The sequence below is a fragment of the Coenobita brevimanus genome, chromosome 57, assembly GCF_032717465.1.
Source record: "Coenobita brevimanus isolate Jiangsu-jjx chromosome 57, ASM3271746v2, whole genome shotgun sequence".
Taxonomy (NCBI): Eukaryota; Metazoa; Arthropoda; class Malacostraca; order Decapoda; family Coenobitidae; genus Coenobita; species Coenobita brevimanus.
The window spans coordinates 29,947,969-29,972,339 of NC_137010.1; the positions used below are offsets into that span (position 1 = coordinate 29,947,969).

A 24,371-nucleotide genomic window follows, 5' to 3' on the forward strand; every position below is an offset into this window, starting at 1 on the left:
GAAACATTCATTTGGTGGATGAGTGACTCCAACTTTAGGAGTTAAACTTTTAAACACTGATAATTATACCTAGTACTAAATAATAGTATACATACATACACGCATATGTGTACACATACCCTCGATGAGCTGGTCTACTGTAAACCGGTTTGCGCCTCCCCCCTCTCTCTCGTAAATAATATGAAGTAATACGTACCCAAATCGCACTAAAATCATAGTAGAGTGCCTGAAAGTGTTATTTAATATTATACTGAGAATTACTGTGATAAAATACAAGTGATTTAGTGATATTTTTGCAATAACCAAAGAAGCCATATGCTAAGCGCACTGGCACGCGAACGTTTTGCGATTGCAAACTGTGTAACTGTGCTATGAAATGACTCATGACATTATATCAATAAGCTTTATAAAAATAAGTGGTAATAAAAGTCATTCATGGTTTGATAAAGTTTGTCAAGAATTTCCTCACATCATTACTGTTTCGCTAAAGTCTAAAGTAAACACTGGAATATCATAACAAAATCATAGGAGACTGGCTAGAAGTGTTTATTTTTATTATTATTGGTGGATGAGTGACTCCAACTTTAGGAGTTAAATTTTTAAACACTGACAATTACCCTAGTACTAGCCCTGGGTTCGTACGCTCCTCATGGGGCAATGTAGGATTGGATGATGGATGGATGGATGGATGGACTAAATACACGTAATGGTATACGTACATACACGCACACATGTACACACACCTTCGATGAGCTGGTCTAAACCAGTTTGCACCTCCCCCTTTTTCTCATAAATAATGCAAAGTAATACGCACCCAAATCGCATTAAAATCATACTAGAGTGGCTGAAAGTGTTATTATATATTATACTGTGAATTACTGTGATAAAATTCAAGTGATTTTGCAATATTTTTTTCGATAATCAGAGAACTCATGATGCTAAGCACATTAGGTGGTGATCATTTGTGCAGCTGCAAACTGTGCAGCAGTGCTATGAAATGACTCATAACATTATATCAATAAGTTTTATAAAAGTAAGTGGTAATAAAAAAAGATGTTTTATAAAGTTTATAATGATTTTCCTCATCACTACTGTTTCGCTAAAGTCTAGCATAAACACTGGAATATCGTAATAAAACCATACAAGACTGGCTAGAAGTGTTTTTCTATATATTTATTATTATTATTGTAATTATTGTGATGAGGTAACGTTGCCTAGTTTGTACGGAAAAAAATATTGCGGTTTGGTGGAAATTTTCATCTTGTCAGACGATCAAGACACACCTTGTATTCTCTCAAATCATTCTCCGAGCCTGGAGTGCATATGGACATGCAGTTTGTTGCAAACGACAGTAGAAAGATTGAAGTTTGTGTGACAAAAATATTAGCTATTGAGATCAAGGATAAGAGGGATAAAACCCAAGTTGAAAACACACCATTTTTTTTCCTATTTCTCCGCACTGAGCACATTTCAGTAGGCTGTCGTCATGGCTGCTAAAACAAAAAGGTTAAGGCGTCTGCAGCAGCCAAAATTAGGCTGATCTCCATTATGGAGAGCTCTCCTGGTGTTGCTGGCATTGGTGTAACCTCCTCCTGTAATGCATCCTCGACAGATGCTGCAGTAATCACATCTTCTGCTGTGGTGGCTTCACCAGCATTATTAATCTGAGACGTTGCAGCTCGCACTATTTGATCACATGCTAACTGAGACCTAGGTGTGTGTACAGTATATATATATATATATATATATATATATATATATATATATATATATATATATATATATATATATAGATATATATATATATATATATATATATATATATATATATATATATATATATATATATACACAGGTATATATACAGGTATATATATATATATATATATATATATATATATATATATATATATATATATATATATACACAGGTATATATACAGGTATATATATATATATATATATATATATATATATATATATATATATATATATATATATAAGTATATATATATATATATATATATATATATATATATATATATATATATATATATAAGTATATATATATATATATATATATATATATATATATATATATATATATATAAATATATATATATATATATATATATATATATAAATATAAATATATATATATATATATATATATATATATATATATATATATATATATATATTGTATATATTTATATATACATATATATACACTCAACTCAGGTAATGTGCGGTTATTTTAGTCTTAAAACCTACCGTGATATAGAAATTCTGCAAAAAATAAATAACATAACTTATTGGGAAAATTACTTATGAATCCAACCTCTCAGCAAAGCTGCCCCCTACCACCATACTTACACTCAACTAGTCACCAGCAAACATTAACATCCTTTCAAAACAGTATGTAATGTATGTATTTAATGGGAATAAACAATATTGTAAGGTTCTTACCTGACTCCGACTGATGACAATGCTTTGGTGGACGGGGGAGGGGGAGAGGTTCCAAGGCTTCAGGCACATTACAGCCTCTCAGCATGAGGTGAGTGTGGTAGTAGTGGGGACAACTAGGTGGACTACTATGCATGCTTGCCAATAAGTGAGGGTGGGAAGTGCTGTGATTGGCCTGTCATGCTTGAAAAATGATTGGCTTCCGGCCACAAATAATTTAAATGACGTTGGGACCTGGAAAAGTCCTCGGAAATGTGTCCATTTGGGACAGCGACAGCAGTGACTGTGGCTATCAAACTGGTTACCGTGGCTTACAAAATGATCACAGTTTGGCTGGAAAAGTACCGTGAACTAGAAAACCGTGACTAATAAACCCACGAAGTGTGTGTGTGTGTGTGTGTGTGTGTGTGTGTGTGTGTGTGTGTGTGTGTGTGTGTGTGTGTGCGTGCGTCTGTGTGTGCATATACAAGTAAACCCTGATATATGATACCCCTAAAAGCGATACCCTGGCACAGCGATGGGGGTAGTTGATTTATAAACTGTTTTTAGGCTTATATTAATGTGTTTTAGTCATATGAAGGGTGAACATTGTCATTTTGGGGTACAGTTTACCAAGTTTGATTTTTTCCAGACTTATTTTTGATGACATTCATATTTTATTTTTGGGTTTAGGTGAATTATAAACTGCTTCAAGACTTAGTTTAGCTTGTTTAAAAGCTATTTGGGGGTTTAGGTAAGCTAGAAACTTGTTTTTGAACTCATTTAGATGGGTTTAGGACTTGGCTGGGAGGAGGAACCCCAAGGCTCAAAAACGCATCCTTATACTTTACATGTTAAATCTACCCTGCTATACAGTACCCTGCCTAATGATGTTTTTTTCTTAACATATCCCATCGTTAAACCAGTGTTGATCTGTGTAAATATATATATATATATATATATATATATATGGAGCCTCTGTGGTACAGTGGTACAGTGTGCGTTTCGCACGCTTGTGGACGAGGGTTCGCCTCCCGCCAGAGTTGTAAAAACTTTGGGAATCGTTCACCGAGCCACTTGCTACTTTGGCGGACATAAGGGGTGCTGTGGTTAACCAGTGTCGCATACTAGTATGCTTGCACCCAATCGGCTTAAGGCGGGCCGATTACACTTGGTTCACAGACTACACACATATCCAAAGCCACTACAACCTTACAATTACACTTACAGGCACTTCTCACCCTACACACAGTCTCTACCAGACAGCCTAAGCCACTGGGTAAGAGATACATTGGCTGTATCATCCCTGCTTCAGTAGGGTTAGGCCGGTCCTGCAGTGGACCTCAACGGCTGATGATGATGATGATGATGATGATGATGACATACATATATATAGTAGATGTCAATTTAACGAACACCGATTTAGTGGAAGCCCGAGATAACGGAATAATTTTTTCTTGGTATTAATTGCCCTATTTAAGGGAAAATTTCTGTTAAAACAAGTATAATTCTGTTAAAGAAATTCCATATTTTACAATGCATTTGTAGGAGTATTAATTATGGCTTCAGACTGCTGTGTGTAGCACTGAGAGTTAGCACAGTTTGCAAGGTTTGGGTTGCCTTCAAGGATTTAGCTCAATCCTAGACACAGCAGTCTGAACCCATGATTAATACTCCTACAAACACATTATTAAATATGGAATTTCCTTAACAGAATTATACTTGTTTTTCCACTAAATTGGTGTAAATTAAATTGACATCTACTGTGTGTGTGTGTATATATATATATATATACAGTATATATGTATGTATAGTCAGATCTCACTATAATGGACTAATTGGGGCCCAAACCATTCCGAAAAATGCGAAATTCCAGTAAAAGCGACATCCAGACTTCCCCCTGCTAATCCGGACTTTATATATATATATATATATATACATACAACAGGGTAGGTGGGGGAGCTCGCCATCCACTTACTCGATGCACTGCTGCTCTTGGGTGTCTGCTCTTTCCTCTCCTCCATCCTTCTTTCCTTCCATCCTCTTCTGTCTTTCTTTCCTTCATTCTTTCCTCATCCTTCTGCCTACGGGTGACTTTACACTCCCTCTTCTGTCTTTCTTTCCTTCATTCTTTCCTCTTACTTCTGCCTGTGGGTGACTCTACATTGAGTGACACGCCAAATGGTTTCCTGTACACCAGGAAACCATTTACTACACTGGGTGATAACCATATAACCAAATTTTGGTGCCTGATGGTTTAGTGGGTAATTACGGCACTCCAATCGGACTGAGCCGGTGAAGGTTTATATCCAATGGGTGGTTTGGGTTTATTGTTCACGTAATGCCACTCAACGATGAGTGAGGCTGGTCACTCTCATCTTAAATGTCAGGCCCAACTTGCCTAGCCCCAGGCTCCTACACTCTTCATAGGGCAACGTGGATGATAGATGAATGGTTATACTGTACTGTATATACAGTATACTGTATATATATACAGTACAAGTGCTCGTGGGCCCTTCAGGCCCCTCACACTTGCTTCTGTGGAGGGCTCTCGCACTGCGCGCTTGCTTTCTCATCTTGTTTCCTCGTGCTTCATGCGCTCGTTGCAATCATTTCAGGTAATCCGAGTCACGTTTATGTGCTGTTCTAGTCTAATGTTGTCACTTTGATTTTTTGCAGCTAACCAATTGATAATGGAACCCAAGTTGTCCGAACGCAAGTCTGAAATACACACACAGACGCATGGCTCCTGCTATAGTCTATTTTAGTTGTAGCTATAGGCAAAAAATTCTACGGAGATCCTATGCCGGGCGCCGGGAACGGTGTTTTTTGGTCAAAATGTGATCGCTCATTAAATATAGTAAAAATTTTTCAATCGTGATGGGACGACCAAGTTTTTTTACATCAGTGAATTTTTTGCGATTTTTGTGTCAATTTTGGTGCGATTTCAATGCGTAGTTTCAGCTGCCCAAAATACGCACACACACGGAGACAGAGCTCTTCCTGGATCGTGGGGAAGTAATCGATGAATCAGCGACAAAAAGAAGACCAGCCTATTTGTGATTATGTTAATGAGTGTGTGAGTGGAGGTCCCGTCGGACAGCAGTTAAAAAAAACGCAGTTTCGTTCATAAAAAGAACAAGATACAGTGAAAATAGAAAGTCTCCATATGGTTGATTCATGGCGGAAAGGGACGGTGCATTGTTTACAATCGGTGAGAAAGAGTTTGAGGGCTTTTCTGAAGAGGATGTGGCAAATGGAAGTATTAAGTTGAACCAAACAAGAATAGCATGTGTAGAGAAAACAGCAGAGAGGAATGTCCAGGAGATAAAAAAAACTATGGGCAGTAATTAAAGAGTTACAGGAACGGACTATAGAGCAGGAAAACGAGATCAAAAGTCCGTGAAATAAACTGGAAAAAATATGTACACGTAGTGATGAACAAGAAAGAGAAGTTACTGAATTAAAAGTGAGCAATGAATCAGCAACAAACAAAATAAAACAGCTTAAGAGGGAGAATAAGAGGTTGGGCGAAGAAAGAGACAGGATGAAAAGCAAACTAGATGAGTATGAATCCAAATCAAGAATACAGGACGAGCACATTAAAGAAATCAAGGAGCAACATAAGGGGTGGAAGAAAATTCAGGAAGAGGGAAATGTAAATTTGAAAGAGTTTATAGAACAACAAAGCAAGGAAAAGGTGGAAAGGGAAGTGGTTAGGGTGCTGAGAAGTAGAGAATCTTTGGTTAGGGATGTAGCAGATAAGAAAAAATGTGTAATAATTTCAGGAGTTAAAGAAAAACATATGACAATAAGATCAGAAAGAGAAAGAGAAGAACTGAATAAAGTTAAAGAAATAATATCAGTAGTCATGGAGGAAAAAAAATGAAGCTCAAGAAGAGACTGAAGAGGTGTTTGGGTTAGGAAAGTACGAGGAAGGAGGGGTAAGGCCACTGAAGGTAAAGGCCACTGAAGGTCTCAGGCAACAGTAAACGAAATTATCAGCAGAACATGGAAATTATCAGACAAGGAAGGGTTCAAAAATGTCTGGATAAGGAGAGATGCAAACAAGGAAGAAAGCTAAAATAAAGGAGTTAGTAAAGGAAGCAAAGGTAAAAAACGAACAAAGAATGGAGGAAGAGAAGACAGTGTTTTACTGGAGAGTCATGGATCAGAAATTAAGGAAGTGGTACCGACAAAGAGAAGGAGAAAAGAGGGTATAAAAAAACATCAAAAATATTTGGAAGGTGGCATATACTTATGTTGATGGCTTAATATCGGAGAGGCTAGAAATCAATGATTTTTTAAGGGTACATGAACCTGATGTTATGTGCTTTGTAGACACCAAATTAAGAGAAGATATTGATGTTCATATGGGAGATGGTAAATGCAAACTGTGGAGAAGAGATAGAAAAGAAAAAACGGGAGGAGGAGTGATGATAGCAGTGAAGAACAACATAAAAGCAGATACTGTGGAAATGGGAGAAGGCAGGGCTGGTGATAAATATGAAATTAGAAACTGGAGAAAATAGCAAGAGAGATATGGCAGTAGTGTATGTTTGCCCTAAGACAAGAGCATGGAGTGATGATGAGTACCAGGAAATGCTGTCAGACTTGGCTAGTTATTCACAGAAAATGATTGAGAAAAGAAACAATACAATTTTAATGGGTGACTTCAATTGTAAAGACGTGAACTGAGAGGAATGGGACTCAGGAGGCAGCGAAGATTCATGAGACACTATATTATTAAATATAACAATGAACAATGTCATGACGCAATGAGTTAGAGAAGAGACACGGTTCCGAGGTGAGGACACACCAGCAAGACTAGACTTACTGTTTACCAAAGGACACGATGTAACAGAATCCTTGAAATATCTGTGTCCTATTGGAAAAAGTGATCATGTGGTCACTGAGTTCCAGATGATAACAGGGAACGTGGAGCCAAGAGACGAGCTTTGTAGGCAGGGAAGATACAACTTTGGGAAAGCAAACTTTAGAGGATTGACAAAAATTTTTGAAAATGCAGATTGGAGAAAATTCAGAGAAACAAGAGAGATACAGAGGAAGTGGGATATTTTTCTAGGCCTCTATAATTCGGGAGTGGAAAAATTTGTGCCTAGAGTAAGGGGGAAAGAAAACATGAAAAAGGAGTGGTTTAATAGAAGGTGTATGATAGCTAAAAAAAGAGAGAGACATGGCATGGAACAATTGGAGAAAGAGAGGTAACAACAGAACAAAGGAAGAATACAAAAGAACTAGAAATGAATACACAAGAATACGCAGAGAGGAAGAAAGGAATTTCAAAAAAGGTATATTAGACAAGTGTAGGGATGAACCCAAACTGTTTTATAGATTTGTCAATGGCAAACTGAAACAAAAGGAAGGAATCACCAAACTAAAAGTAGAAGGGGAGGTCAATAAAGATGCAGTAATGCAAGCAGAAATAATGAACAAATGTTTCCATTCAGTTTTCACTAATGAAAAGGAGTTTGTGGTAGGGGAGGGAGTGACTAGAAATGTAGTGATAAAAGATATAAAAGTGGAAGTACAGGAAGTGTATAAATTACTGGAAAATCAAGATGTAAGGAAAGTCCCAGGACCAGATGGAATCTCTAACTGGGTACTGAAAGAATGCAGAAAACAACTGGCAGATAAGATTTACAGTTTAATTGTGTGTTCTCTGGAGGAGAGGAAAGTGCCTCAAGAATGGAAGAGGGCAAATGTGGTACCAATTTATAAGGGAGGAAACAGGGAAGAACCCCTGAATTATAGACCAGTGTACCTAACCAGCATGGTCGCAAAATTGTGCGACAGAATTCTGAAAGAAAGATGGATAAAATATCTGGATGAGATGAATATTTTGGCTGATAGCCAGTTTGGATTTAGAAGTGGAAGGTCATGTGTTTCCAACTTGTTGAGTTTTTACTCAAAAGCGATTGACGTGCTACAGGAAAGAGATGGTTGGGTGGATTGTGTGTATTTAGATTTGGAGAAGGCCTTCGACAAGGTACCCCATAAGAGACTAATGTGGAAACCAGAGCATATAGGAGGACTGAAGGGGAACCTCCTGGAATGGATGAGAGACTTTTTGAGAGACAGACAAATGAGGACAGTAATAAGGGATAGGATGTCTGGATGGAGTGAAGTAACAAGTGGAGTCCCACAGGGCTCGGTGTTGGTGCCAGCAATGTTCCTGATTTCTGTAAATATGGTAGATGGAGTGAACAGTTATGCAAGTCTGTTTGCCGATGATGCAAAGATCTTGAGGAAGTTAGAAGTTGAGGAGGATTGCAAAATGCTGCAGGAGGATCTGGATAGGATACACGATTGGAGCCGGATGTGGGAAATGAATTTTAATGCAAAGAAATGTAAAATATTGGAAACGGGTAAAAGTACCAAGAGGCCATCATTGAATTACTTGATGGGTAATGAGCCAATCACAAAAGCGAGTGAAGAGAAAGATTTGGGAGTGCTGGTACAGGACAGTTTGTCACCTGAAAAACACATTAACAAGATAGTTAGAGAGACGTATAAACTCTGACTAATATAAGAGCAGCTTTTCATTATATGAATGAGGAGATGATCAAAAAATTGATAGTGGCCATGATTCGCCCCAGGTTAGATTATGCAGCAGTAGTGTGGTCCCCACACAAAAAGAAAGAAAGATGTAAACAAGACTGAGAGAATACAAAGAACAGCAACCAAAATTGTCCCCAGTCTGGCAGATGTCATACAGAGAGAGGCTGGAAAAGCTGGATTTGCCTTCCTTAGAAGAAAGGAGAAAGAGAGGCGACATGATTGCAGTGTTCAGGACCATGGTGGGAGTAGATAAAATTGACAAAGAAGATCTGTTTTTATGGGATAAGAGAGTAACAAGAGAGCACGGAATGAAACTGAAGAAACCAAGCTGCTTGAAGGATATCAAGAAATATAGTTTTCCTTATAGATGTATAGACCTGTGGAATAGCCTGGACAAAGAGATCGTCCAGTCTAAAAACTTAAACGAGTTTAAAGCTAAATTTGACTTATTGAGAAACAGAGACAGGACGCAACGAGCGTAGCTCATTTCCTGTATATCACAATTAGGTAAATACAATTAGGTAAATACACACACACACACACACACACACGGCTAGTGCTACAGAATATTATATATATATATATATATATATATATATATATATATATAGATAGATAGATAGATGGATAGATAGATAGATAATATAGATAAGTATGTATATATATATATATATATATACACATATACAGTTACCTCTCAACTAACGCGAGTTTAAATAATGCGTTTTCGTTTTAACACGAGCAAATATTTAAGGAAGTACAGTAAACCCTCATTATACGATGCCTCTTTGTACGATATTTCGCTTATACAATGTCAAAATTTTAGTACCCTATGCCCACTATACAATGGGAACGATTTGCAACAACGATGGATCATCCGCGGCTCAGTGAACAGCGAATGTGCAAACGCAACAAAAACGTCCTCACACTGTCGGCATTAGACCACACACACTTGTCCACCGGTCCAGCCTCATTAGCTAGCCCTGCCCAGCCAGGCCGGTCTGACATTGATGAGTGAGGGCTGTGAGTCCCTGTGACTGTGAGGCCGAGTCGGGACAATTCGCCGTCAGGACGATTCCCCATCATTTATTTATGTATCAGTTTATTTAGCAAGTACACTAGTTTTTTAATTATGTAAGTTATAAAAGTGATGGTGGTTTATTGTTTATATAGTAAATGTAAAATATAGCATCAAATCATGGGCATTAAATGAAAAATAATAATATATTGAAACGTGAAGCAGCTGATTTATGATCATTCCTTCATCTTAGCATAAGGCTACATACGAGACATTGGCATTTATATAAATGCCTAATTACCTTAGTGAATGATCGACATACTTTGGAATTATACAAATAATCTTCATGTTACCTCTATATAAATGTTTCGGGATATTTCGCCTTCAAGTCAATTCGCCATCACAACAATAACAAGACAATTTGCCGTCAGGACTTTTCGTCGTCAGGATGATTCCCCGTCGTTTATTTTCATATCAGTTTATTTAGGAAGTACACTAGTTTTTTAGTACTGTACTTGTACCTCTTCAAAGTCATTTTAAAATATACCCAGGATGTTGTAGTACCAATGGAAATTAATTAAAACAGCTGTGGGTGATGCTAGAACATAATTCAAAGTCAACTACAGCAAGGTAGAAACATGTTAAATATTGTCTAAAAGTGCAACCTACGAATGATATCCAAAGCCAATGCTATTGAATGAAAACAGACTTTGATAGATCCCCCTGAGAATTAGTTATTAAAGTATCAGTTAATCAGTAATAACTATATTTATAGAATGACGGGGAATTGTCCTGACAGGGAATCGTCCATATTATGACGACGAATTGTCGACTTCATGGCGAATTGTCTAGGAACCACATAAACAACCGTTGCTTGCCTCAGTAAAGGTAAGATCTACAGTATACTGTAGTTTTCATGCTTTTTTCTCTTTATTCACTATTAATGTGTTACTTTAAATGTTTAAACATAAGGATATTTCATGTATGTGAGTGCTAAGGTGTGTGTATGTGAGAGTTTAGGCACGTCTGGGAACGTATCCCCATTGACTCCATGTTATAATGGGATTGCTATACGATGGATTGCTTTACGATGGGGTTTTCAGGAACGGAACCCCATCGTATAATGAGGGTTTACTGTATGTTTAACTAACAAGGGTTTCTCGATTTAACACGACTTTATATGTACATGATGGTTTCAAATTAGCTGTACGCGCCTTGGACAGTCCCGAGCTGATAGACTGTGTGTGGCAGTTTATGCATAAATACAATTTTTTATTTGTCTGTTGCTTAAACTGGTTTTATTTGAACTATAATATTCGAAAATGAAGTTTGGCCCCATTCTGAGCAATTTGGCTCATTTTCAGACAAAATTTGGCCAGGAAAGTGATGGTAGACCTAAATTGTTACAACTTGATTCTGCAGAACAAAAAGAAGAAAACCACTCAGACCAAGATAGAGCAGTTCTTTATCAGGAAGACAGAAAACTTAAGGGAGTTATCTTCATCATCAGTAGCACGGGAGTCAGAGGAAGAGGAAGAGGAAGGACAGCAGAGCGAGGAGGGACAACAAATTTAGGATGGGGAGCGGCGGTAGGTGGGGAAGAAGGGTAAGGAGGGACAGCAGCAGACGACGAGTGATGCATAGATGAAGTGAGGCTGTGTTGTTTTTGTTTATGACCTACTTACTGTGATGAAAATGCTGCTTTTGCTGTAATGTTTTTATGACCTACTAATGCATTAATAATGCTGAGGAACTTTCACAATGCCGTGAATAAATATATATATATATATATATATATATATATATATATATATATATATTATATATATATATATATATATATATATATATATATATATATATATATATATACACACACATATATACAGTACCCTCGTGTCCAGCACGGTAATATTGTCATGCATGGGTCACGTGTTGGACCAAAAACGTGTTGGACTAACAACAGAGCTTATGGGGAAAAATGAATTGTCAGCAACCCTCGGAAAAGTCACCCTAAATACCTACTATATACCTATACATATATTGGTACTATTGTAATTATAATAAATGGTACTGTGCTATGAATGGTAACTAACCTTTTAGGATAGTGTTGGTGGGCTTGCTGGGAATGGAAGGTGGTATCCAAGGCTGTGGTTAGTCCTACTGGGTCCCCGGAGGATGGCTGCTGGCATCACTAGCGGGTAATGGCTGTTGCTCCTCCTCAACCTCCCTCATAAATCCTTCGAAATCAAACCTCCCTCATAAATCCTTCGAAATCACACTCAGAATCACTATCTTCGTCCACAGCCATGGAAGGTCCTACTTCTGCCTGTCCTAGCCCTGTAATCCTCGGCAAAGTGCATGCTTCTCACACTGTTGCCAGAGCCCCGTCTCATGACTGTGGAAAGTGATCGCTGTCGCTGACTCGGCAGAGAATAAGGAGAAGCAACTTTGTTTATAAACTGGTACGCACGCCGATGAGAAGGGTTTCAAAACGATTGATATTTATTCTAAAATATTAATATGTATTCAGTGTCAGGCTAAATGTTCAATGCTGTAGTATGATACATTCTCTGTCGAGTCGCCTGGGTTTTGGTCACACTGTTTTCCCCATCGTATGCTCGGCAGGAATCCATCCAGATGAATTCCAAATGCCCGTGGTATCGTCGGCAATTTTACCACGTTACCGTTCCGATTTACCATCGTATCCTCGGCAAACCTGGTATGAAGTGCCGTGTGATAGCCTTCGGCTGCCAGGATCTTGTCTTTAGTTTTTTATTATGATCACGTTGGCTTCATTCATGTCGTAGGCCTTGGCAATGTCAACTTTCCTCTCCCCTTTCTTCTTCCTCTCGATGCTTTCTAGCTTGGTGGCCTGAGGGAGGTGCCGACGCTTCTTGGGGTTCTCAGAAGGCTTCCTAGGCATCGTGAGCAGGGTAAAATGCAGTAACAAGGGCAGAAAATGCAGCAAGAAAAAAGCACCTTCCAATGCAATTATGCGACTGAGTGGCTCTGTGGCGGGAGAAATGTAAACAAAACATCACATGACACCAGAAGCGTTTTTAATTGGGCGGCATCACGATCACGTCATGATAGTGGGCGGGGAAGGCTACTTGATCAGAAGTTTTTCATTGGCTATCATCATCATGGGAATGTCCAGTATGGCCGTGTTGGACCGGGGGTGATCGTGCTAGAGTGAACTCTGCAGATTTGGCCCACTTCTCGGAGCTCTGTGCGTGTTATGCTAACACACTCGTGTTGCAGTAATTAAATCGTATTAAATAATACTAATTAATTGCTCACCGTGCTGGACTCGAATCATGCTGGACTAACGCGTGCTGGACGCGAGGGTACTGTATATATATATATATATATATATATAAACACATAAAGAGTGGAGCAGTGTTCATGAAGATAGAAAATTTTCAGTCTGACCTGACTTGAAAAATCTTCAACAGTGGTGGTCAAGCTTGTGACCTCAGTATACAAAAATTCAATTTGTGTGTATAATATACTTATAAACCTTAATATCACTACTTTTATTTTGTTTTCCTCAACTGGTTAACTTTCTCATGATACACTGGACATTTTATTTTGCTTTGCCATAATACTTCCATGCACCCTTAACATCCCTCAACAAGTCCCTCACTTCAGCTCAAACACTCCTTTTGCCAGACATCTCCTCTTGCATATAAGTTAATCATGAAAACAGCTTTCTCAACATACTCTCATGCATACACTCTTCAATGTTCAATCTGTATCTCTTACTCTCATTACATTCAATGCACTAACACAGACCTAACTCATTAATCTCTCATTCCTAATTCCTTCTACACACCCACCTATCTATAGTCTAATAAACAATCCCAGAATTCAAACAGGAGCCAAGACAAAATGCCTCGAAACAAGAAAAGAAAGAGAAGAAAAACAATTATCCCAACTCATTTCTTACCAAGTTGTCACTGCTGCTCATTCAGTTGCTCCTTTGCATTGTTATCATGTAAATACAACACTAATGGTAAGTACAGGTAATGGATTATTTGAGGGACCAAGACCTACAAAAGAATACTCCTTATACCTTGATCTATTTGGTTAAAAAATGTCATGCAATATACAGTATATATATATATATATATATATATATAAAACTAAGCAAATGTATGAAATAACTTATATCAAGGTTACTAATATGCACATAATTCAATTTCAGTGTATTAAAATTATCAGAATTTTTTTTCCCCTTTTCTATGCAGAAAATAAAAAACACTCATATATCATTCTGTATATACAGCATAGCACAATGGCTACTGGTATAAGATTTTCCCATATATAATGAGACATTTCATTTCAGCTGCACCACACCACCTCAGTACCTTGGCACCAAACCAGCTCTCTCTCTCTCCATCACAGAACGGCTCCTAAATCATAATTCTCTAGTATGATATTCGACTGAATGATTTTGTTCAGTAGTTTTCTAGCTGGCAGTATGTTATGAGTTACTAGCAATCATGTGAGTTGCATATATATATATATATACTGTATATGTTTTTATTATACAGGTATGTCTGTCTCACTGAAAAAGTCATCTATACCATACCACTGCAGACCAGCAAAAACTGATAAAATCTCTTATCTCTGTTGCTGCAGGGTATCAGCAGCTACAGATCATTTTAACAGAAGGATTACCATCCTCAGCTGTACATCATTTAACGTACAGTAATTTCTTTTATACGACAATGTAGCCAACACACCAAACTCTGATCAGTGTCAACAGCTATACTGTACTTAATGCCAGGGACATATATTCAGTCTGTCACTATTCTGAAGGAAAAAAATAATAATAATAATAAAATCTTTACAGCAACTTAAGTTTACATTGATGGAATGTAATGAAGAGACCTGCAACCACTCAATGACTTCTAGTGACGAATCACGAAGCTAGGGACTGGGGACAGGGTCATATTCTTGTTAGCATAGAAGGCTTTGTTGCATCACATTCTTTATGTTTTATTTTACATATCACACCTTCATACACTCTCATGTTATCTATATATTTTTAGTATTGACAATGCCTCAACAAAATATGGTACAAGTAGATAAAAAGGTTTCATATGCAAAATACACAGCTATGGAGGAGGCACTATGAATCCTCCAATACCCTCTACAACACTGCCTATACTGTAGTATGAACTTATGGGTAAGCTCAACATCCCACCACCAAAGGGTTAGCACATGTTTCCATGAAATGATGATACACAGCCAATCAAACAAGTAGCTACACAGGGCTTGGGCATTTAAAAAATAAATCATGCAGAAAAAAAAAAAAAAAAAAAAAAAAAAAATCCACAGCAATTTCTATGGGAGGAAAAAAAATATCAGCAAACAACAACTGTTATGCACTAGCCAGCCTAAATCTATGACGCCCACATTATACATCTTATAAAAAGGGAATGGTATTAAAAGAAAACTTGAGAAAACACACTACAAGAAGAAAAATCACTCTCAATACAAAAAGAAACAGTATCAGCATGAGAATGAAATGCAGATTAAGGCATCTTAGCCTTCAGAACCTACAGGTTCCATTAAAAAAAAAAAAAAAAAAAAAAAAAAAAAAAAAAACTATGAAGAAAGAAAAACCAGGCTTGTGTTCCTATGATAAAATATATACCTGTATTTACATCCAGAAACTGTTAGAAGACCTATAAGTGAACTCGTCTCTCCCATTACACTCAGCTGAAGAATATGGAATGTCTGAGACACCAAAATTTTTAATTCACTTTGGTATGATACTGCTTCATTAAATTCTGATATTTTAAAGAAATCAATATCAACATGGATGTAGCACAGTTTACTTGTCTCAGTTATTGGAATAAAGTCAACCTGCCAAGAAGTTTCAACTTACAGGCAGCTGCTTAAAGAGCGATGTTTAATTACCAAGTTGAGTTAAGCAGTGTTATTTTAAAGCCACACACTTACAGTAGCAACCACCATGAGCTGCCATGAGATTACTCAGCAGAGATCATCCCAAACCTTTACTCATTGCTGGTGATTCGTGGTTCCTTGCTGAAGAATGACTCAGCCTTGGCCAGGGGTGCTCGCTTCTTCCTAGTCTGTGAAAGTGTCATATCTCAAGATTAATGGGTGTTCAGATTAGGGTTAATTTGAACAGATGCAGCTACACTATCAACTAAGATAATTACCATGCACAATCAACAAATGAAGGTTTAGTGCTCAAAGGTTCAATAAAAGTAGATCAAAGAGATGTTCTTTGCAAATTGCTGCATGTCTGGTGTTTCTGGGTAGCTATAATTTCAGTCTTGAGGCCATATTTTGTTTGAAAGTTACAGAACTGAAAATCCATGCTAGGTTCATGAACTGGACATAAACCACTTCAATTTCAAAACTTATGTCAAATGCTTCAGCATAGCAAGCGTAATAATACTTATAATAATACTTATTCTATCAATATAGTCTGAAACTGCACTAGCTTTTCTATTCTGATAATACAGTGATCCCTTGGTTATTATGCATAATTGGTACCAAGCATGGTGTGTGATAACAAAGTTGTGCCATAGCAAAAGCACACAACCTATGAGGTTTGTAGTAACTGGTACCGGGCATCCCAAGTGCAATCCCAAATTTTTCATTTTACAAAAACTTACACCCATTAAATACATACATACATACTGTTATGGTAAGTATCAGAAACACACATAGGCATGGTTAGAATGCGATGAAAAGGGCACAACATGGAAGAAACACATACCACATAGAGGCCTGAGATGGGCTTGGATAAGGGGTTCTGAGGTTAGTGGGCGGAAAGTTAGTGGTCTCCACCACCTGGGATTAACTCCTTGAGTAGGGCCTCATTTTTGAATCCCTCAAAGACATCAGACACCACTGACAATGCACCATTATTGCCAGCAGAAACCAGCTCACATGTGTGATAATGATGTTTTTCAGCCAAAAAATGTGCAAAAACAGCAGACATGTACATCTTCATCTTGCAGTGATAAGGAATACTGCTATAACCACGGGATCACTGTATAATATACGAATTTAACTACAGTGTAAAGGTACATGAACTTTAATAAAAAATACTTTATAGACAATACTGACATTACAATTGACAATCAACTCTCAAGTATATCATAATCACCAGCTGAACTACCAATTTTGATGGTGACAAAATAACCTGATAAAGATAACTACTGTATTCACAAAATCCAGTTAAAAAAAAAAAAAATCATACTTACTGACAGTTACTGTTGCGGGTTAACACAGGATGAAGAGGTGAGGGAAAAGAGGAGAGAACAGTGTGGTTAGTATAAGTCTGCTCAGAGATTAATAACTAACTAAATATTAACACCGCACTCCTTCCCTGCAAGCTAAGCAACTATGGTGCTTATTTACTAAGCTATTACGAGCAACAAGACACAAGGCACATTCAGTGATGAAGGACAGTTAACTCTCTCTAAACCAGAATTTCAATTATCGGGCACTCCATTCCATCCGAGGCATAGTCAACAGTGATGAATTTCTCCAAGTGCAGCAGTCCATTCTATATCAGTGACATATAAGTGTCGAGAACCAGAATGACATCATTGACACTAAACTTTGAAAAAATTGCAGCTGAGAACTTCAGAAATTCAAAACTTAATTCAAATTTGTGTTGCTCTTAAACAACTGATATAAAATTAGTGATAATTTAGTATAAACACAAGCAATTATCTGATACTATGAAAAACTCCTCTAGATCTGAAGCCATTACAAACACCTCCATATACTTATTTCACATGCTTCATATACTATGCTGTATAGTATAACCAATACTTTACATTTTTCTGCATTGGAAATCAAAGTTTAGCAGGAAATCCAAGCATATTAGAAGATAAACATGATACATTTTCTATGGAAATATAACAACTGGCTAAATTGCCTACTGACTGTTACTCGGTCTGTCTCAAAGAGAAGGCCCATTGACCACAGGTAAACAACTACTTCTGTGGGGTCATCCAACAGGTACAGTACAATTCATACCTGTACACTGTACAGGAAGTTGGCTCCCCTTTGCAGTAGACAATGTCTCACCAAGGGTCAGACCAGAGTCATTTTTGTGACAAGGTGATGGAAATACTGATGTTTGGCTCCTGGGTGGAAGCTGCAGTTGCTCCACCCAGGGTGCACCGTACCACCACGTGTAGGCTTCTTGTTGGCATCATTGCCTATTGGGAATTAAGGTTACAATAATAGCTTTCTCAGTCCACAAACTTCCTTCAAGATGGAGATGTCTATCTATCTATCTATTGCCAGACGCCTCAATCCCGTTTGGGGTGGCCACAAACAAATCGCCTCCAAGTGGCCCTGTCCCCCGCCATTTCACTGCCCGGCTCCCAACTCACACCCCCCTCTCTCATATACCTCTCCACCCCATCCCTCCATCTCATCCTCGGCCTCCCCCTCCCTCTTCCCCCCTCCACCTCACTCACATACACTCTCTTCGTCAGTCTTTCACTCTCCATCCTCTCCACATGGCCAAACCACCTCAGTGTGTTCCTCATAACGCTTCCTATCACATCCACATCCACACCACAACGCTCGTTTAAGTTTTTAGACTGGACAATCTCTTTGTCCAGGCTATTCCATAAGTCTATACTTCTGTAGGGAAAGCTATATTTCTTTATATCCTTCAAGCAGCTTGACTTTTCAATTTCATTCCGTGTCCTCTCGTTGGTCTCTTATCCCATACAAACAGATCTTCTTGGTCAATTTTATCTACTCCCATCATGGTCCTAAACACTGCAATCATGTCTCCCCTCTTTCTCCTTTCCTCTAAGGAAGGCAAATTCAGCTTTTCCAGCCTCTCTCTCAATGACAGATCTGCCAGACTGGGGACCATCTTGGTTGCTGTTCTTTGTATTCTCTCAATCTTGTTTATATCTTTCTTTTTGTGTGGGAACCACACTACTGCTGCATATTCTAACCTGGGGCGGATCATGGCCACTATCAATTTTTTAATCATCTCCTCATCCATATAATGAAATGCTACTCTTATGTTGGTCAAGAGTTTATACGTCTCTCTAACTATCTTGTTAATGTGTTTTTCAGGTGACAAACTATCTTGGACCAGCACTCCCAAATCTTTCTCTTATCTCATTTTTGTGATTAATTCATTACCCAACAAATAATTCAGTGATAGCCTCCTGGTACTTTTACCCATTTCCAATATTTTACATTTCTTTACATTAAATTTCATTTCCCATGTCCGGCTCCCATCATGTATCCTATCCAGATCCTCCTGCAGCATTTTACAATCCTCCTCAACCACTACCTTCCTCAAGATCTTTATATCATCAGCAAACAGACTTGCATAACTGTTCACTCCATCTACCATATCATTTACGTAAATCAGGAACATTACTGGCACCAACACCGAACCTTGAGGGACTCCACTTGTTACTTCCCTCCATCCAGACATGCTATCCTTTATTACTGTCCTCATTTGTCTGTCTCTCAAAAAGTCTCTCATCTCCTGGTCTTCGTCATCATTCCATGCTCTCATCTTAGGGGGAACATACACTAACGCCGTATCTCTCTTGCAATTCTCTCCAGTTTCTAATTTCATATACGGTATATCACTTCAGTGCTGCCTTCTCCCATTTCCACGGTATCTACATTTACGTTGTTCTTCACTGCCTTCATCACTCCTCCACCCGTTTTTTCTTTTCTGTCTCTTCTCCACAGTTTGTATTTACCATCTCCCAAATGAACATCAGTATCTTCCCTTAATTTGGTCTCTACAAAGCACAAGACATCAGGTTCATGTTCTCCCAAGAAATCGTTAATTTCAAGCCTTGCCGATATTAATCCATCAACATTAGAATATACCGCCTTGAAATTATTTTTGATGTTTTTTATACCCTCTTCTCTCCTTCTTTCCGTCGGTACCACTTCCTCAATTTCTGATCTTTCATAGCCATCCCCCTTAGTTTCCTTCACTTCTAACATACCACTTCCTTACTTTCATATCCATCACTCTCCAAAAAAAGTATTACATTCTTCCTCTGTCCTCTTATCATTTTTTTCCTTTACTTGTTCCTTCAATGATTTTAAAACTTCTCTTTCTTCTTTCTTGTGTGTGTGTGTATGTGTGTATGTGTGTGTGTGTGTGTGTGTGTGTGTGTGTGTGTGTGTGTGTGTGTGTGTGTGTGAGAGAGAGAGAATGAGTGGGGGAATGAGTAAAGAGTGACTGAGTGAGATGGGGTGGGAGGGGGTAGCAGTTCTTGTTTCTCTCCTTGTCCCCCCACCCTACCAAACCCCTACTTGTCTCCCTCACCCCCCTTATCTCCCTCCTTCACCCTTGCTTGCCTCTCTCCCTGTCCCCCTGCCTCCCCCCCCATAGTTCACCGTCTGCATGCTGTCATTTGCCCTCAACCGCACCTCCCACCGCCTCAGCTTACTGCACGTGATGTTTAATGTCTTTTTATAGCTGATGCAATCCACACTCTGTCAATCACTCGTCGCGTTGTGTGATTTTCAACCGTAATTTAATGCCTCATGCCACGTTCTATCACTGGCCATGTAGTATATCTTTGAAACATAAATTGGGGTCTCCGGCCGCGTTATGTCCATCGTCACTGGGTACTTGGGTCCTGTAAAAAATGACGAGCTTCCTCCTACTGAATTACATCTACAGCTACCGCAAATTGGCTTAGGACCTCCTTCCACAAGGTATTAAAAAACACAGAAATCATAGTACAGTATATCACAATGTTTCTTCATGAAATGCAATTCATTAATATGAAATCATGTTTCTCTTGTTTCTCAGGACCAGTTGGATGCATTTTTTCATGGAATCACTTAGATCTCTAAAGTAATCTAAGGACATTTCTTTGCACCAAACATTTGTCAGTTCAGTCTTGAGGTTGTCCAGATTGGGTGTCTTCTTCTCTGCCATGATTTTCTTCATCTTTGCCCAGCAATCTTCTATCGGATTTAGATCCGGACTGTTGCCAGGCCAGTCGAGGACCTCAATCTGATTATCCTGAAGCCATTTTGTCACCTTTCTGGACTTGTGACAGAGCCAAATTGTGCATGAAAAGGTCACACCCATGAATAGCAAAAAAGTTTAACAAATGATCTCTCAGAATCTGAATGTACCGGCCACCACTCATCATCAAGTTCTTACGAAGAAAGTAGAGGCCTCCCCTTCCCATTTCACCTGAGAAACACCCCCATACCATTACTGATTGCGGGTGCTTAATAGTCGGCACCATGTAATTAGGGTCATATAGACTATGGGAACCTGAGCGACAAATCTTGGCAGAACATGCCAGGAACACTTGAAATGTGCTTTCATTGGAAAACATAAATTTTCTCCACTCATTCAATGTCCAGTGTGCATACTTCTTGGCAAACTGAATGTGCTGCTTCTTCATGCAGTCTGTGAGAAGTGTTTTTTTGGCTGCGGTATGGCTTGGCAAACCCAGCTCCTTCTGCAAGAGGTGTTAGATAGTTAGAATTGAGACGGTCTTGTAACAGCTAGGGATGAACTCTCTTCAATTCTGCTGCTGCCTGTCGAGGATTCATGATTACAGTACTTCCCTCTTAAGAAGTGAAGTCGTCCTCATCTTTCCACCACCATACTTGTGCTCTGGTACGACATCAGGTGGCAGGCTGAGTGCTGCAGCAAGAATCTTCATGACAGTCGACTTTGCGCGTCTATCACATTCACAAATTGTGATGACAGACATTACCTTGCCTCCATGTAATGATATGGACTCTCTCATCCTTTGAGCAGTACCTTCCAGGCATGATAGCTCGACTCTAGGAAAATAACAGGGCAAACAGTAATGCACACAAAAAAAAGGGGAGGTACAAGCTCGGAGCAACGGGAACATACACTCCTGTTCTTGCTTCTGGGCAAGCACTGACGTGCTGAGTGTTTCACCACCTCCTGCCAACACCAGAGGAGTTGCAAGTTATTTCTTGCCCAAAAAATTCACTTGGTAGAGGTGGAAAAACAAAGCAAAGAAAGATAACTCTCTGATACCAATTCTGTGTGTAGGCCCTAAGTCAATCTGCGGTGGGTGTAGTTTTTCCACGTTGTAACATTTTTTGGACATAAAATAGCACCCCCAGTTTTATGTGAATTCCACCCTAGAGGATCGCATGTTATGCAAGCACTTGCAGTGTATGTGTGTGTGTGTGTGTTTGTGTATATATTTTATATATATATATATATATATATATATATATATACTGTGTATATATATATATATATATATATATATATATATATATATATATATATAGAATATATATATATATATATATATATATATATATATTATATACAATATATATGTATATGCAGGGGGTATATATATATATATATATATATATATATCCATCTATCTATCTATTGCCAGATGCCTCAATCCCATACGGGGTGGCCACAAACAAATCGCCTCCACGTCGCCCTGATCCCTGCCATTTCACTGCCCTGCTCCCAACTCACACCCCCATCTCTCATATACCTCTCCACCCCATCCCTCCATCTCATCCTCTGCCTCCCCCTCCCTCTCCCACCTCCCTCATACACTCTCCTTGTCAGTCTCTCACCCTCCATCCTCTCCACATGGCCAAACCACCTCAGTGTGTTCCTCCTAATGCTTCCCATCACATCACATCCACACCACAACACTCCTTTATATCCTCATTTGTCAGCCTGTCTCTTAATGTGACTCCACAGGCTCTTCTTAAATAACTCATTTCCACTGCTCTCACTCTTGACTTGTGTCCTTCCAACAACGTCTAAGCTTCACTTCCATACGTTATATATATATATATATATATATCATCAGCCATTTGAGTGTCCACTGCGGGACCAGCCTATCCCAACCGAAGTGGGGAGGATACAGCCAATGTATCTCTACTAAGTGGCTTAGGCTGTTTAGTAGAGATTGTATGTAGGTTGGGAAGTCCTTGTAAGTGTAATTGTGTTTGGAGTGACTTTGGATGTGTGTGTAGTCTGTGAACCATGTGTAATCGGCCCGCGCAACCGACTGGGCGCAAGCATACTTTATAGTATGCGACACTGGTATCAACCACAGCACCCCTTATGTCTGCCAATGCAGTACATGGCCAGAAGAACACTCCCAAAGTTTATTACCCCAGCGGGGCACGAACCCTTGTTCTTCAGTGTATAAAAATGTACACTATGCCACCGTACCACAGAGGGTCCATATATATATATATATATATATATATATATATATATATATATACACAGTAAAAGCCCTATTATTTGGCAGCTGATTATTCTGTAGATTCGACATTTCGGCAGTTTTGAGGAATAGTCCCATTAACGAAAATCTTTTGATTGTTCAGCAGATGTCCGAAATCATCTCGACAGTCCAGGAAGTGTTATCTGTGATTTGTAGGCCTAATGTTTCATTACACTTCTGTATGTTCACTAATTTCTATACTTTTTCAGATTCAGGTATAGTACTGTATTGATTACAATATTGCACAGTATCATACAGTACAGTAACCGCCCCCCCCCCCCAAATTAGCAAGGGTTACTTTCCAAGCCCCCTCGCTAATTCTTGAAATTCGCTCATTCTTGACGCCTTCCTGAAAATAACATTTACTGGTAATTGCGTAGCCCATAAACCACTGATACTGTAATGCATTACCCATAAATAAATGGTGCTTGTTAAATCAGTTTCCCCGTTGTTTTTAGCTGTACGGCTGTGACAGCTCTTGTATTTTGATTCCTCAGCATAATAGTGGAAGGGACTGTCCTAAGTGTTTAACTAAACCTAACCTAACTGAGTTTAACTGTACCTAACACTTTAACCAAACCTAACCTAACCTAAAGTCGGAAAAATACATAAAATAAACTGGAGGAATATGAATTGCTAAGGTCTTTCTGATGAAAGTTAAACATACATTTAGCGCTCATTCTTTTGTTCGTTTTTATGTATATATGTGAAAGAGAGAGTATTGATGCAAACGGTAATATATCCCATTAAACCCTTAATAACCTCCGACCGAACAACCCTTTACAGTACCGATGTCAGTGATGTCAAGTTAGTGTGAGCTATAAAGAAAACTGAACAATTATGGGGAGGGAACGAAGGTCACTGGTATGTTTACACGACTCTACGCTACGATTCCAAGCAGTGAGGCAGTCGGTTCATCTCAGATGTTTTTGCTCATTTGGTAAATGCACCGTAACTTTATCAAATTTTCCGTGACTCATTGCGAATCATAGCATGGGTTTAGGAAGCTAAATAACACATTGCTAGGTACGCCAGAT

General features: G+C 38.6%; 1 protein-coding gene across 1 annotated transcript in view; it reads right to left on the minus strand.

Moving 5' to 3' along the window:
* Positions 1-15,798: 15,798 nt before the first annotated feature.
* The window catches only part of l(2)gl (LLGL domain-containing protein l(2)gl), a 443,338-nt gene continuing 434,765 nt past the window's right edge, over positions 15,799-24,371 (minus strand). Inside the window, 1 exon segment of the mRNA XM_080274241.1 lies at positions 15,799-16,143. Within this exon segment, the coding sequence (XP_080130367.1) occupies positions 16,078-16,143 (66 nt within the window). The 3' untranslated portion in view covers positions 15,799-16,077.